Below are 13513 nucleotides of genomic sequence, written 5' to 3' on the forward strand. Positions count from 1 at the left end.
CATCATGTACTCTGATACTCTCCTGATATCAGGGGAAGTCATACATATTTTACGAAGTGGCTAAGCAACACCTTACTCCACCCCAACCCTAATATCACAGATGCAAAGGTAATTTTTGCTGAAATGCACAAATGGAGGTGGCAAAGCAACGATAAAGGCTCACCCGTACTCCTGTCCTTAAGCCTGTAATGTCACAGGGTGTCAAGTAAAATCATAATAAAACATACAAATTAGATGTATGAACGTATGAATTCGTGAGCCACCTCATAAAATTGCGTTTATATATATTTATACATATGAAAGAAGTATTTGTATTAAAACACATTAGACTGAGCTGAGTGACACAAAAATAAAAGTCCTGCTGAGAGACATCAATTTGTTAAAAACATTCTGCAAATTAATAGACACCGTCAAAACAACCAAACTACTGGACACATGAACAAACTGCTCATTCTTTTTTAAACCGCGTTTTGGTGTATTTTGGTCATGTCTAACATTGAGACTGTTATTGGAAGTTTTTTGGCAATATTTAAATATTCAATTAAAATGATACCTTGCACATATACCATTCCAGTATTAAATCCACAGAGGTCTGGGCTAAGACCTTGTCAAGTTAATTTAAAACAATATTCTTATAATATTCATGCCTTAGTGTGTAAATGGATTCATGGCCCTCTGAGCTGCACTGTAAAAAAAAAATCCTTAAAAAAACGGATAAAGTAATGGCAGAAAATACATTTTCCTTTATTTTACGGACATTTCTGTTAATGCTAAAATGTAATTTAATGCAGTGCAAAATGTAAAATACAAGTAAAACAACTGTAAAAATGTAATACGGAAAATTCCTTCTTATTAATACAGTATATTGTGCCCTATTTTTACGGATTTTTTTAGAGTGTGCATTAAACAGCCAGTTTTATTATTCTTTGTATATTTTGATGTACATTTAAGAATTTGACATGACAAGAAAATGAAATGATGTTATGAAAATTAGATATGCTACTGTATGTAACCTTATTTATATTTATTTATAACAGAGGAGAACCCTATTTTCTTGTTTGACCAACTGCCCCCTAAAATGTCTGTGCACAGCCCTGACTGGCAGTTCAGCAAAAGGTTATTACTGGTCAAAATTTTACAATACCAGTCTTCCCAGCATTTTTCATTACTTAACACTAAAAACGTTTAAGCACAAAAGAGCAATGTGGTATTGAAAGTTGTATAGATAGCTGAAAATCTTTTTAAAATGTAATATAGGCATATGTTACACAAGCAACCCCTCTCTCTCTTTCTCTCTCTCTCTCAGATGTGTCCCCAGTGCTTGCAGGTTTTCTTGGTGCGGGTGTCTTGGTGGTCTCTGTGACGGTGGCCGTTTTTCTGTGGACATGCTGCCAGCGACGTTACCATCAAATGACAGGCGCGTACAAGCTATCAAGCGGCCCCTATGACCCACCTGTTGACCCCCCCTACAAGTTCATTCACATGCTTAAAGGTATCAGCATCTACCCCGAGACCCTCAGCAACAACAAGAAGATCATTCGGGTTGGCCAGCGCTCAGGTTCAGGATCCTTACTGAAAGAATGGGGTCTTGGATCTAAAAACAGTGATGTTCGGCATGTGGATGCAGATCCCGAAGATGGACTGCTGAATGGTATACCGCATCTACAGATGAACCATTTGATACCACCCGTGGGTCCTCTGAGGCTGGAGAGGGCATTGCCCATCCGGGCAGATTACTGTTGTATGGAGAGCAGCTCGGGAAGTAGCAGTGAAGCCCCCAGTAAAACAGCATCACCCTACAGTCTCAACTCACCATCTTTAGGGACGCTCAGTCTGGCTATTGACTACAACTTCCCCAAGAAAGCTCTTGTTGTCACTATTGTTGGAGCTCAAGGGCTCCCTGCTGTGGATGAACAGGCAGGCAGCTCTGAACCCTATGTGAAGATGACCATCCTGCCAGAGAAGAAGCACCGAGTGAAGACGCGTGTACTGAGGAAGACTCTGGAGCCAGCTTTCGATGAGACTTTCACCTTCTATGGAATTCCATATAGTGTGCTGCCCGAGCTCACGCTGCACTTCCTGGTGCTCAGCTTCGATCGGTTTGCACGGGATGATGTCATCGGGGAGGCGGTTGTGCCGTTGGCAGGCGTGGATCCCAGCACAGGCAGAGCACACATCACCCAGCAGATCAGCAAGAGAAACACACAGGTGGGTCAGAGGTAACAGCCTCAAGTGGTGGGGTAACCATCTAGTTCAGTTTCAAGTTCAGCTCCTGGTGCTCCCAAGACTCCACATTTGAAGTCTTACTAATTACACACCCAGTTCAGGGTTCTGTTTAAAACTGAAGGCAGTTGCCCTTACCTGGTCAATCTTAGCAGAGAGAATTTATTTATGATTAAAAATGAAAATGTTAATGTTGACTTTCAAAGACACTGTAACATCATGTCTGAAGTCTCAATTCTCAAAACATATCAACAATGATTAAACTGTAATCCATCAAAGCCCAATAACTGTTGAATGTTAGAGCTTTTTGACATTTGCTGTAAAAAGTGTAAACCATTCTTGTGAGATGACTTAAAAGAAATCCAATTAATGTAAACCTACCAGACATAACCATATACAAACTATACACTAGACTGGAGGTTCTCAGTTCTGGCCAGCAAGGTCCGCTTCCCTACATAAAGAACAACCCTGATAAAATACTCCTGAACAAGCTGGATCTTCAGAAATATTTGTGTGACTGTAATGGTGGCAGTCACATTTGTCCAGTTCATTTTCAATGGGAAACATGGGTAAGAAAATCCCGCAACTTCCACGGGCACTGCTCTTTGCGGCATGGGCAGCCTCTTTTTGAGAAGGGTAGCGGCAGCCACATCGGCTTAAAGGAGGCTGCTGCGCGGCAATTCCACCGCTCGTGTGAATCCATCATAACAGGGATCCATATGCGATTCATTGACAAACTAATCTTTGAGTAGAACGAACAGGCACAAAAATACAGGGGCAAACATGTATATCTAAAGCAAGACGAAATCGTAAACAGGCAGAGGTCAGAGCAGCCAACAAACAAACAAACAGCAACGTAACCCAAGCAAACGACAAGTCTAAAGAGGCAGCAGGCATAATAGTCAAGTCAACTGTATTTATATAGCGCTTTTTACAATTCGTATTGTTACAAAGCAGATGTACATGAAACTTATTGACTATTAGTAAAACATTAAAGTTATACAAGTTAATACAAAAGTGAACACACACAGAATACACGCACACAGGTTCATTCACACCCACATTCATAAAACACAACTCCACATGCAGAGAGCACAATATACACATGCACTGACACATGCAAGCACGCACAAATACACACACACACACACACACGCGCGCGCGCACACACACACACACACACACACACACACACACACAGCGTGGTTATCTCAGAGAAGCACAATTAAGATAAAAGAGAGAAACACAGGTCAAATATTATACGGACTATAAATTCCTATATGTAATAATAAATAAATTAAGCAGAATGATACATTTTAAAGTTATACTGCTCCGCACGCTGCTTCTCTCCCTCCAAAGATGCGCCGCATGAAGAGCAACAGACACGGCTCTTCACATGGCGCATCTTTGGCGGGAGAGAAGCAGCACGTGGAGCTGAAAGGGTTGAAATGAAGCGTGTTTGGCGATAGGCTAGATAAAGATATTAGAGGATATTGCTGCAAAATATCAATTACTTAAATGTTCCTGAGAGCGCGTGTGATGTGATTCTCCGTTGTGTAGATGCACGGCTCAGTTTAAACAACCAAAATAGTCAAATATATTCCTCAGCTTTTATTTCATTATGCATAGCAATAACTAAATTTAATTGTTTTTATGAGATTAGAGATGCCCAAAATGTTTTCCAGTTAACAGAATTCAATGCTGATTACAAACATGCTTTGGCTTCTCTAGACATAGGTGAAAGAAATGATTTAGAGCTTTTTGCTCCAGGTTAACCAACTCTGTGATTGATACCAGTATTATCCAAGTGCCACCAGTTTCAACTCAGTGAAGCTTATCCTGCATCACATAAGTGTTAATTTATTCTTTGGCTGTTTTAGAGACTTTATGTCATGTCAAATAAAACATATGAGTGAGAGCTGGAATGTTTATGGTCAATTGGTTCATCCAGTGAGCCCTAACAGCTGCAGATGTTTCGTTTGAAGCGGCCTTAAGACACTGCCAATCTCATATTAGTCTTGAGTACCTATAGAGTAGTATTGCATACTTCATGTCTTCGAGTATTTAGTTTGATCACATTTATAAAAGATAGATACAGCTGTATGATTTTTTCCGAAAGCATATGGCGCGTGCGGGGGGGGGGGCTGGGGGGGTGATGGAGGGCTAGGCTGAACAAAAGTGCGCACCCATTGCCAACAAAACACAGACATCAGTTTCACTCACCGCATGCGGTTCATGTCCGGCATCTTTTAGCACTGGGGCGGCTCCATATATCAGTTTCAAATTATCTCCAAATCCAGCGTTATATCCACCATTTATATAACATTCATCACCCAAATGCAGTGAAAAACAAACACTTGAACTTTGCGAACATATGCTCTCTCTGTCAGAGAGAGTGAGTGAGACAAGAGTGAGACGCTTACACAAGGACTTGAGTAGTAATGCTTGTGGTTTTAATATAACTCCAAAAGAATACCAGAAAAACAAGTCATGAGAGAAAAAACACTCAGGGGCAAAAAAAACTTGTGAGACAAAAAAAAGTATAATCCAGCAAAGGCAGTCTGCAACCAAGGAAAATAAAGGTCCAACAAAAGATAATCCACAAGGCAAAGGGTAACAATAAGCATACGGATGCAAGAACTCTAAGTTAACTCTAGACTAGGTAACACTTGAGAGACCGGCTACACAACGTTAAACACCAAGCACAGGACAGGGTACAAAGGGCAACTAAATACACTGGGGATAAATGAGGCACAGGTGAAAACAATACATGATAACGAGACAAAGCATGATGGGAACTGAAGTCCTTACAAAACACAGACAGAACACAGAATAGCATGGCGCCCTCAGGTTGCGAACCAAGGCGCCAGCAACAGGGCGTGACATAGCCCCCCTTAAGGGTGGATTCCAGACGCCCCCAAAAATAATAAAGTCCAGGAGAGTGGTGAAGTGGAGGCGGAACCGGGGGTGGGATGGAGGGCCAGGTCCATGAAGGGGAAGCGGGCCAGGATCGTGGTGCAGAGGCGGACCTGGGATGTGGTGCAGAGGCGGAGTCCAGGGCAGAGCAGGAGACGTGGTGCAGAGGCGGAGTACAGGGCTGGAAGGCACGGGGGCGCTGGCTGGGCTGGAAGTCACGGGGGCGCTGGCAGGGCCGGAAGGCACGGGGGCGCTGGTCGGTCTGCAGGGAAAGCCCAAGCAGCCATCTTGACCGAGGCAGGGAACTCAGAAGCGTCCATCTTGGATGAGGCAGGGAGCTCAAAAGCGTCCATCTTGGACGAGGCAAGAAACTCAAAAGCGTCCATCTTGGACGAGGCAGGTAACTCAAAAGTGTCCATCTTGGACGAGGCAGGGAGCTCAGAAGCGTCCATCTTGGACGAGGCAGGGAGCTCAGAAGCATCCATCTTGGACGAGGCAGGGAACTCAAAAGTGTCCATCTTGGATGAGGCATGGAGCTCAGAAGCGTCCATCTTGGACAAGGCAGGGAGCTCAGAAGCGTCCGTCTTGGACGAGGCAGGGAGCTCAGAAGCGTCCATCTTGGATGAGGCAGGGAACTCAAAAGTGTCCATCTTGGACGAGGCATGGAGCTCAGAAGCGTCCATCTTGGACGAGGCAGGGAGCTCAGAAGCGTCCATCTTGGACGAAGCAGGGAACTCTGAAGCGTCCATCTTGGACCAGGCAGGAACTCAGAAGCGTCCATCTTGGACCAGGCAGAAGACTCTGCGGGTTTGGAAGCAGCCACCACAGATCAGCAGCGCACAGCCCAGACACACAGCTAAGCAGCAGCCACAACTGGAAGAGCTGATTCCAAGGACAACTCCTTAGGAACAGACACCACCGGACCTGGGGCTATGACGGCTGGAGACTCTGGCTTGGTGGCCATGACGGCTGGAGACTCTGGCTTTGCGGCCATGACGGCTGGAGACTCTGGCTTGGCGGCCATGACGGCTGGAGACTCTAGTCGTTTAGAAGTCTCTTGGCCACTGATGGGGTGGTCGAACACCCTCTTAAACTCCTTCTCGAACAACCAGTAACTCGAAAAAAGGAGCTTTGGGTCTCCCACATGGCCGAAGCCCAGGCGAGGGCCTTACCAGACAAGAGAGTGATGAGGTAAGCAATCTTAGCCTGGTCCGAGGGGAAGGATGATGGTTGTAGCTCGAATGTGAGGGAGCATTGGGTAAGAAATCCTTTACATGCGCTAGGGTCTCTGGTGAAGTGTTGAGGTGATGGCAGTCACGGCTTGCACTTGAGGATTAGATGTAGGAACAGGGTTGACCACAGGAGAAGCAGTTGGAGAGGATGGCAGTCGGTCGAAGATCTGGCGGATATAAGAGGTGATGTCCGACAGGAGTTGCGAATGTTTGGCCATTAGGATCTCCTGTTGAGCAAGCGCCGCTTCATGGCTTTGGACAGAGCTCTCATGTTGGGCAATGGTGGGTGATAGCTCCTGAGCAGTGGGCGTCTCTGGGTCCATGATGTATGGCTTGGTGTTTCTGTCAGAGCCGGGGCTCGAACACGTTCAACAAGGCAGTTCAACAATGACTGAGCATGCTCTGAGTAAGTCACGCTGTGATGGAGACAGAGTCGAGTTCCATACCGAGAAAGAGGATGCTCTGCACAGGGGAGAGCTTGCCTTTTTCTCGGTTGACCTGTGGTCCCAACCGATCTAGTTGCCGGAGCACTAGGTCCCTGTGTGTATACAACAGATCTCGCGAGTGTGCCCTGACGAGCCAGTCGTCGAGATAGTTAGTACCTGCACACCTCTCTCCCCGAGGGGAGTGAGGGCGGCTTCCACGATCTTCGTGAAGACTCGTGGGGACAGGGACAGACCGAAAGGGAGGACTCTGTACTGATATGCCCACCCTCGAAGCGAGACATGAAAGTAAGCATCCTTCAGATCAATTGCCATGAACCAATCTTGACATTTGGTAGACGCCAGGATGCGCTTCTGTGTGAGCATCCTGAACGGCAGCTTGAGTAGGTGCCTGTTCAGGGTACGCAGATCTAACAACCCCCTTTTTTGGGGGACGATGAAGTACGGGCTGCAGAACCCATTGAACATCTCGGCCAGAGGGACAAGCACAATTGCTTGCCAGAGGGGTGGTGACCCTGGCCCGAAGCACGGGAGCATCCTTGCCTCTGATTGTGGTAAGAGGATGTCCCGAACTTGAGCGGGCGTCTGGTAAGTTGCATCGTGTAGCCGAGACGTATCGTATCCCGTAGTCACCGTGACGGTTTGGGAAGCTCTTGTCAGGCTCCCAGGGACTGACAGGGAGGCTAGGGGTACGTTCTGCTTCATCGACCTCCCAGGGGGTGGTTCGATGGCTGGCAGTGCGGATTCCTTGCCGTGGGAAAGCCCCCGGGGAGTAAATCGGCTCTGCTGTTTTACCTGCCTGGCGATGATGTTGCACAATGCACTGTCGACTGAGAGTGCTGAGGGCTACTGAATATCCTCGACATTCGGTCTCGCCGTGACGCAACATCGAGTTGCCGAACACCGTCGTGTAGAGGGTGAGAGCGGCTGTGATATACACCCAGAGAGAGAGAACTCTTAAGAGAGTGGGCCATTGGGGGCAGGGCAGGAACTGTCCCGGATCGACCACCCAGCGTGGAATGGCTGGGGTCGGGCCCGATGATATTCTCGATCTCCCCGGTGTCTTCCCATGAGGGCCGCTGCTTTTGCCACTGCTGCTGACGGGGCGATGGTCTCCTCCTCGATGTCTCTTCCGGGGGGCCGCCTGAGTGGGGGGCGCCAGAGCCGGAGGGTGTCGAAGAAGACCAGGGCTGCTGGGAAGGCGGCCGAGTCGCGGCACGGGAGGATATGCTTGATATCCTCTGTCTGCTTCTTTACTGTCGAGAACTGTGGGTCGACAGAATCACCAAACAGCCCCCCCCTTGCAAGATGGGTGCATCGAGAAAGTGGACCTTCTCGGCGTTACTCATCTGTGCAAGGTTCTCATGGACCACAAGTGTGGACATCGCCTGACCCAGGGCCCGCCCGGTCACCTTGGTCGTCCATAGAGCGAGGTTGGTGGCGGTGCGGAGTTCCTGCATAAGCGCTGGGTCGGTCTTACCCTCGTGGAGCTCTCACAACGCCTTGGCATGGCAGGAGCAATAGCGTGGAGAGGAGGCCGCTTGGCCCGCAGCAATGCAAGCTCTCGACACGAAAGATGCCGAGACTACATGCTTTGGACGGGAGTCTAGGTCGAGCCCCCCCAGGTGGCCGCCGCCTGCGGGCACGAGTGCACCACGGCGGCATGCTCCACCTGGGGGACATCGACATATCCTCTAGCTGCCTTACCCTCGAGGGAAGAGAGGGTGACAGAACTTGTTAGACGTGAACATGCTGGAGAGGGGGCGTTCCAGGTCTTACTAAGTTCCACATGCACTTCTGGAAAAACACGGCACTGGGGGCGGGCGCGGCTCGGAGCCGCGCTCAAGCCCGAGGCACCATGTATCCAGTCGCGAGCGCCGGGAGAGGCAGTGTGGGCACTGCAACCCAACACTCACGGCGGCCCGGGAAAGCATGGTTGACATTTCGACGTCCGCTTCTTCCTGGGCTCGACCCCCCAAGGGAGGGAGCTCCGAGGAATCGCCGGAGTCGGATGGCAGTACGTCACCCCCCGATGCTGCAAGGGAATCTCATCATTATCACGCACTGTTTCCGAATACGTGGTTGAGGAACAAGACGGTGGGACCATCTTCTGGGGAACGGTCAGACGAGCGAGACGAGGTGCGAACGGTCCGTGAGCCAGTGGCTGGCGGATTAACGCTCACAGTGATCCTCATATCACCCTCGTTGCTTGCCAGCGGATGGCAGGGCCGTAGTCCCGTGGGAACACAGCCACCCGTGATGCAACATCTGAATCGTCAACCGCCCTCAGTGTGGGCTGGACGTATCCACAACGTCTGCCCCAGCGTACTGGAAGCAGACATCGTGTCCGTCCCCCTCCTCGATGAGTGTGTTGCACCCATGAGAACAGCGGGACATGCCATGCTGGAGAAATTTGCTCTTTTAGAGATAAAAATTCGAACTCTTCTGGCACTGCCGAGACGCCCAGGGGAAGTCGCTGCAGGAAGGGACAGTCCGCTGCATCACGTCATAAGGTTCCAGCAGTAATTCGCCGTAGAGATGAAGTCTTGAAGTCAATCAGAGTGAAGGCTCCGAAGAACAAACGGTGAATGAATGAGCACGCCGGCTTCCTTTTATACCCGGACATCTGGGGAGGAGTCCGGCATGCAAATTTCATTCACCAATTTCATTGGCCTTTTCTAAACTAGTCAGAAGTTGATCGGTTCTCAAGAGCGAACCCCAATCTGTCGACACAACTTCGAGAGACCGACAGAAAGGGAACAAAAAATCAAGAGAGAGAGAGAACTTCCAGTCAAATTTTAGAGAAAAGACGTTGGGTAAAGCAACAGCAGTTAAAGCAACAGGGGCAGTCGTGGCCTAGTGGTTAGAGAGTCGGACTCGCGACCAGAAGGTTGCCAGGGTGGGTAACGACTGAGGTGCCCTTGAGCAAGGCACCTTACCCCTACTTGCTTCCCGGGCGCTGTAGTGATAGCTGCCCACTGCTCCAAGTATACGTGTGTTCACGACTTGCTGTGTGTGTTCACTACTCTCTGGATGGGTTAAATGCAGAGTTCACATTTTGGGTATGGGTCACCATATCTGACAAATAGGTCACTTTCAGCAGGTCATCTACATCCATTTCTGTTACTGTAACACAGCATGCAAACTTAAAATAGAAATCATTTTATTATTATTATTGTCCGGTGATTAGACAAGGACACTAATGTAGTTATAGTTACTTATTGTTATAGTATGATCGTCTCTTAAAACAAGAAAGAGAGAGCAAAGTGAAAAATTCACCTGTGGAAAAATGTTCACAAAAAAACTTCTATACAGCGATACAGTGGAGTTTAGGTTTTTTACTGGAGAACCAAGACCCTAGTTATTGCACATGTTTACTCTAAAGTAGGAAAGAGCTCAACAGTGTTTCAGATTTGCTCAGATACCAGAAATCTGCCATCAATAGTCTTAAAAAATAAACTTTATTTTTTTTATAATCTTAAAATAAAAATGCATTTTTAAAATAAACATTTTGAATCAAATTCTTTCAAGACCAGTTGATTTAAGTTGCACATGTAACATTTATGCTAGTTGTAAGATGTACTCTTCTTGTCATAATATTATTATCTCATTTCATTTTCTTTTTTATTTAAGTAGAAATATCTGAATTACAAATTTGATACAAAATGATAAAAGAACAATAAAAACTTTGAATTCTTTTCTGAGCTATTAAACCCATAACAACTCGGAGCAAAAAATGATTTAAAAAACCATTACGGCCATACCCTGATCTCACGCTAAGCTGCAAACTGTTGTTGCATAACAAGTAATCATTGCCTAATGCACTGATATATTTGCTTAGATCAAAACTGGAACAATAGCATGAAAAGCAATGCTCATAATCTCATTTTCTTTAGCAGCAGTAAATCTTCAGGAGCAACAGCAGAGGTAAATACTGTAAGCCTTTGAAAAAGTGCTCTTAGTTGTGTAAATGCAGCTTTGTAAATTAGTACTCAAAATATGCACAGTAAGCTTGTTGAACTCAGAAAACTTCCTGTCTGGTTTAAGAGAGTGTCTTAAATTGAATAGTTGCTATTACTCTAGCTGCTTGATAGGAGCATTAGGGTGTTGGCAAGGAAAAGTGGACAATCGATCCAGCAGAGAAAGAAAGAAAGAGGAGGGGGAGGGAAAGAGAGGATTTAGTATGGCTGATGGAGAGAGACAGAGAGGGGTATGAGAGAGATGGATAGAAGGAAGGAGAATAAGCTCAGGAAACAGATGGAGTGAGTTGAATATAGAGGGGTAGAGAGAGATGAGTGATCATGAAAAGTGAGTGGATTTAGGCAGGAGCAGCATGTTTTTTTATACTCTGAAGGTTGTACATTCTCTTAGACATTAAAATGATTCAAGAGAATGAACAGTGTGTACTGTAGGTGTGGGGAAAAGAAGCCTCGTTAACAAAAATGACTTTCAGATAAGGCGAAAATGTGAGAAGGGATAATGGGAACCAGGGGCGTATCTAGGATATAAAACCATCGGGCTGAGCCTAAAACATTAGGGGCTAATGTAGGGAATTTGGATTAGGTTGTGAGGGGTATTTTTTTCATATGCTTTGCATGAACTTTTTTATGCGATATAGTTTATTAGCAAGCACAAAATAATCACATAAATTTAAGTCTATTCTTCTCAAGGAAAATATGCTTTGCATGAACACATTTATGCAATGTATTATCAAACACAAAATAATCATATGTAACTTTATACATCTGACCCATTGTTATATATGTCTAGCTACGTATGTACACTGTACTTCATTCTCTTGAGGACTTTTCAAAGTTCTTTATGATTCTTTTATCCATGTATTTTTCCTGTTCATTTTTTTGATGGTGGAATCATCAGAGTATCTTCGAGATTAGACTTGAGCAAAAAAAGCATATGGTAATGTTTGTAAAGCTTTAGTGCTTTCACGTTTATGAGCTGGGCGATAATAATAAATGAAATTAACAGTCAGTTCCTTGAGGATTTTTCCTTGTTTGTAAATTGTGTAAATATTTGTGATGTTTTTTACAACTTTAATTACTTAAATACTTAAAGTATTTATATGAATATAAATACTTAATAACTATAATTGATCATGCTTAACCTAATATAAGTAAAAAATGAAAGGTTTTGAAGTAAACTTTTAAGTAAACACAAACAGCCAGTGGCCTAATAACTGCTGGTGTGACTGAGCTGCTGGCACTTTAAGACTAAGCGCGGATCCAGTGATACACGTCCCAAAAAGTTTCTCCCAAAAACTGTTTGTTTACTTCATACCCGATTGTGTTTAAAAAAAACTCGACGGACATTTTGACATAATTATATGAGTATTTTACCATTCAAGCAATAAGCCTGAAAGACAAGATTCGGACGTTGACTGGAAGCATTTGCTCAAGGATTATGTTTTTTACAAGGAATACAAAACAGTATTGCTCCACTACGCTGTCATATATAAGGATATTATTTCTTCGCCCGGTCCTTGGCACTTATGTGAGGCAGCAGCCAGGTAAGAAAGGTTCACACAGACCACTCACTAACCTCACATGAGCGACAGGCAACATCTGTGCATTATCCTCTTAAAAATATTGCATCACAAATTGATCAAATTCATTTTTGCTATCTTTGCATTGATTTTGATTAAGATAATGCCGCAATAGCAGAATCATGAAAAACTGTGTGGGCTTGTTGTGATAATCCAGAGTTCCCTTTCTGTCGGTCTCTCGACGTTGTGTCGAACCGACAGATGGGGTTCGTCCCTGAGAACCAATCGCTTCCGACTTCTTAGAAAAGGCCAATGAAAATTGGCGAATGAAATTTGCATGCAGGACTCCGCCCCCGGATATCCGGGTATAAAAGGGAGACGGCGTGCCTCATTCATTCACCTTTTGTTCTTCGGAGCCTTCGCTCATGATCAACAGACTTCGCTACAAGACTGCCGGCTCTACGACGTGGTGCAGCGGACTGTCCCTTCCTGCAGCGACTTCCCCTGGGAGTCTCGGCGGTTCCAGAAGTGTTCGAGTTTTTTTCTCTAAAAGAGCAAATTTCTCCAGCGTGGCATGTCCCGCTGTTCTCGTGGGTGCAACACACTCATCGAGGAGGGGGACGGACACGATGTCTGCTTCCAGTACGCTGGGGCAGATGTTGTGGATACGTCCTGCCCGCACTGCGGGCGGTTGACGATTCAGACATTGCGTCACGGGTGGCTGTGTTCCCACGGGACTCAGCCACCACCTCGTCTGCTTCCCGTTCCGTGACAGCAGGACTACGGCCCTGCCGCCCGCTACGGCGAGCAGCAAGGGTGATATGAGGATTATTGTGAGCGCTAATCCGTCAGCCACTGGCTCGCGGACCGTTCGCACCTCGTCTTGCTACGGTACGTGATGATGAGATGTCTGTTGCAGCATCGGAGGGTGACTTACTGGCATCAGACTCGGGGGGTCGAGATCAGGAAGAAGCGGACGTCGAAATGTCAGCCATGCTTTCCCGGGCCGCCGGCATTGGGTTGCGGTGCACTGCACTGCCTCTCTCAACGCTCGCGGCTGGATACACGGTACATCGGGCTTGAGAGCGGCTCCAAGCCGCACTCGCCCCCAGTGCCGTGTTCCCCCGGAAGTGCATGAGGAACCTAGTACGACCTGGAACGCCCCCTTCGGCGCGTACACGTCAACTAGTTCCATCACC

General features: G+C 46.5%; 1 protein-coding gene across 2 annotated transcripts in view; it reads left to right on the forward strand.

Annotated features, from left to right (window-relative positions):
• syt11a (synaptotagmin XIa) overlaps window positions 1-13513 on the forward strand; it is a 65828-nt gene that overhangs the window by 36511 nt on the left and 15804 nt on the right. For both annotated transcript variants that reach the window (XM_057354397.1, XM_057354398.1), the window contains exon 2: window positions 1307-2208. In XM_057354397.1, coding sequence (XP_057210380.1) covers window positions 1307-2208 — 902 coding nt within the window. The remainder of the gene's footprint in view (window positions 1-1306; window positions 2209-13513) is intronic.

The sequence above is a fragment of the Triplophysa rosa genome, linkage group LG16 (genome assembly GCF_024868665.1).
Source record: "Triplophysa rosa linkage group LG16, Trosa_1v2, whole genome shotgun sequence".
Lineage (NCBI taxonomy): Eukaryota > Metazoa > Chordata > Actinopteri > Cypriniformes > Nemacheilidae > Triplophysa > Triplophysa rosa.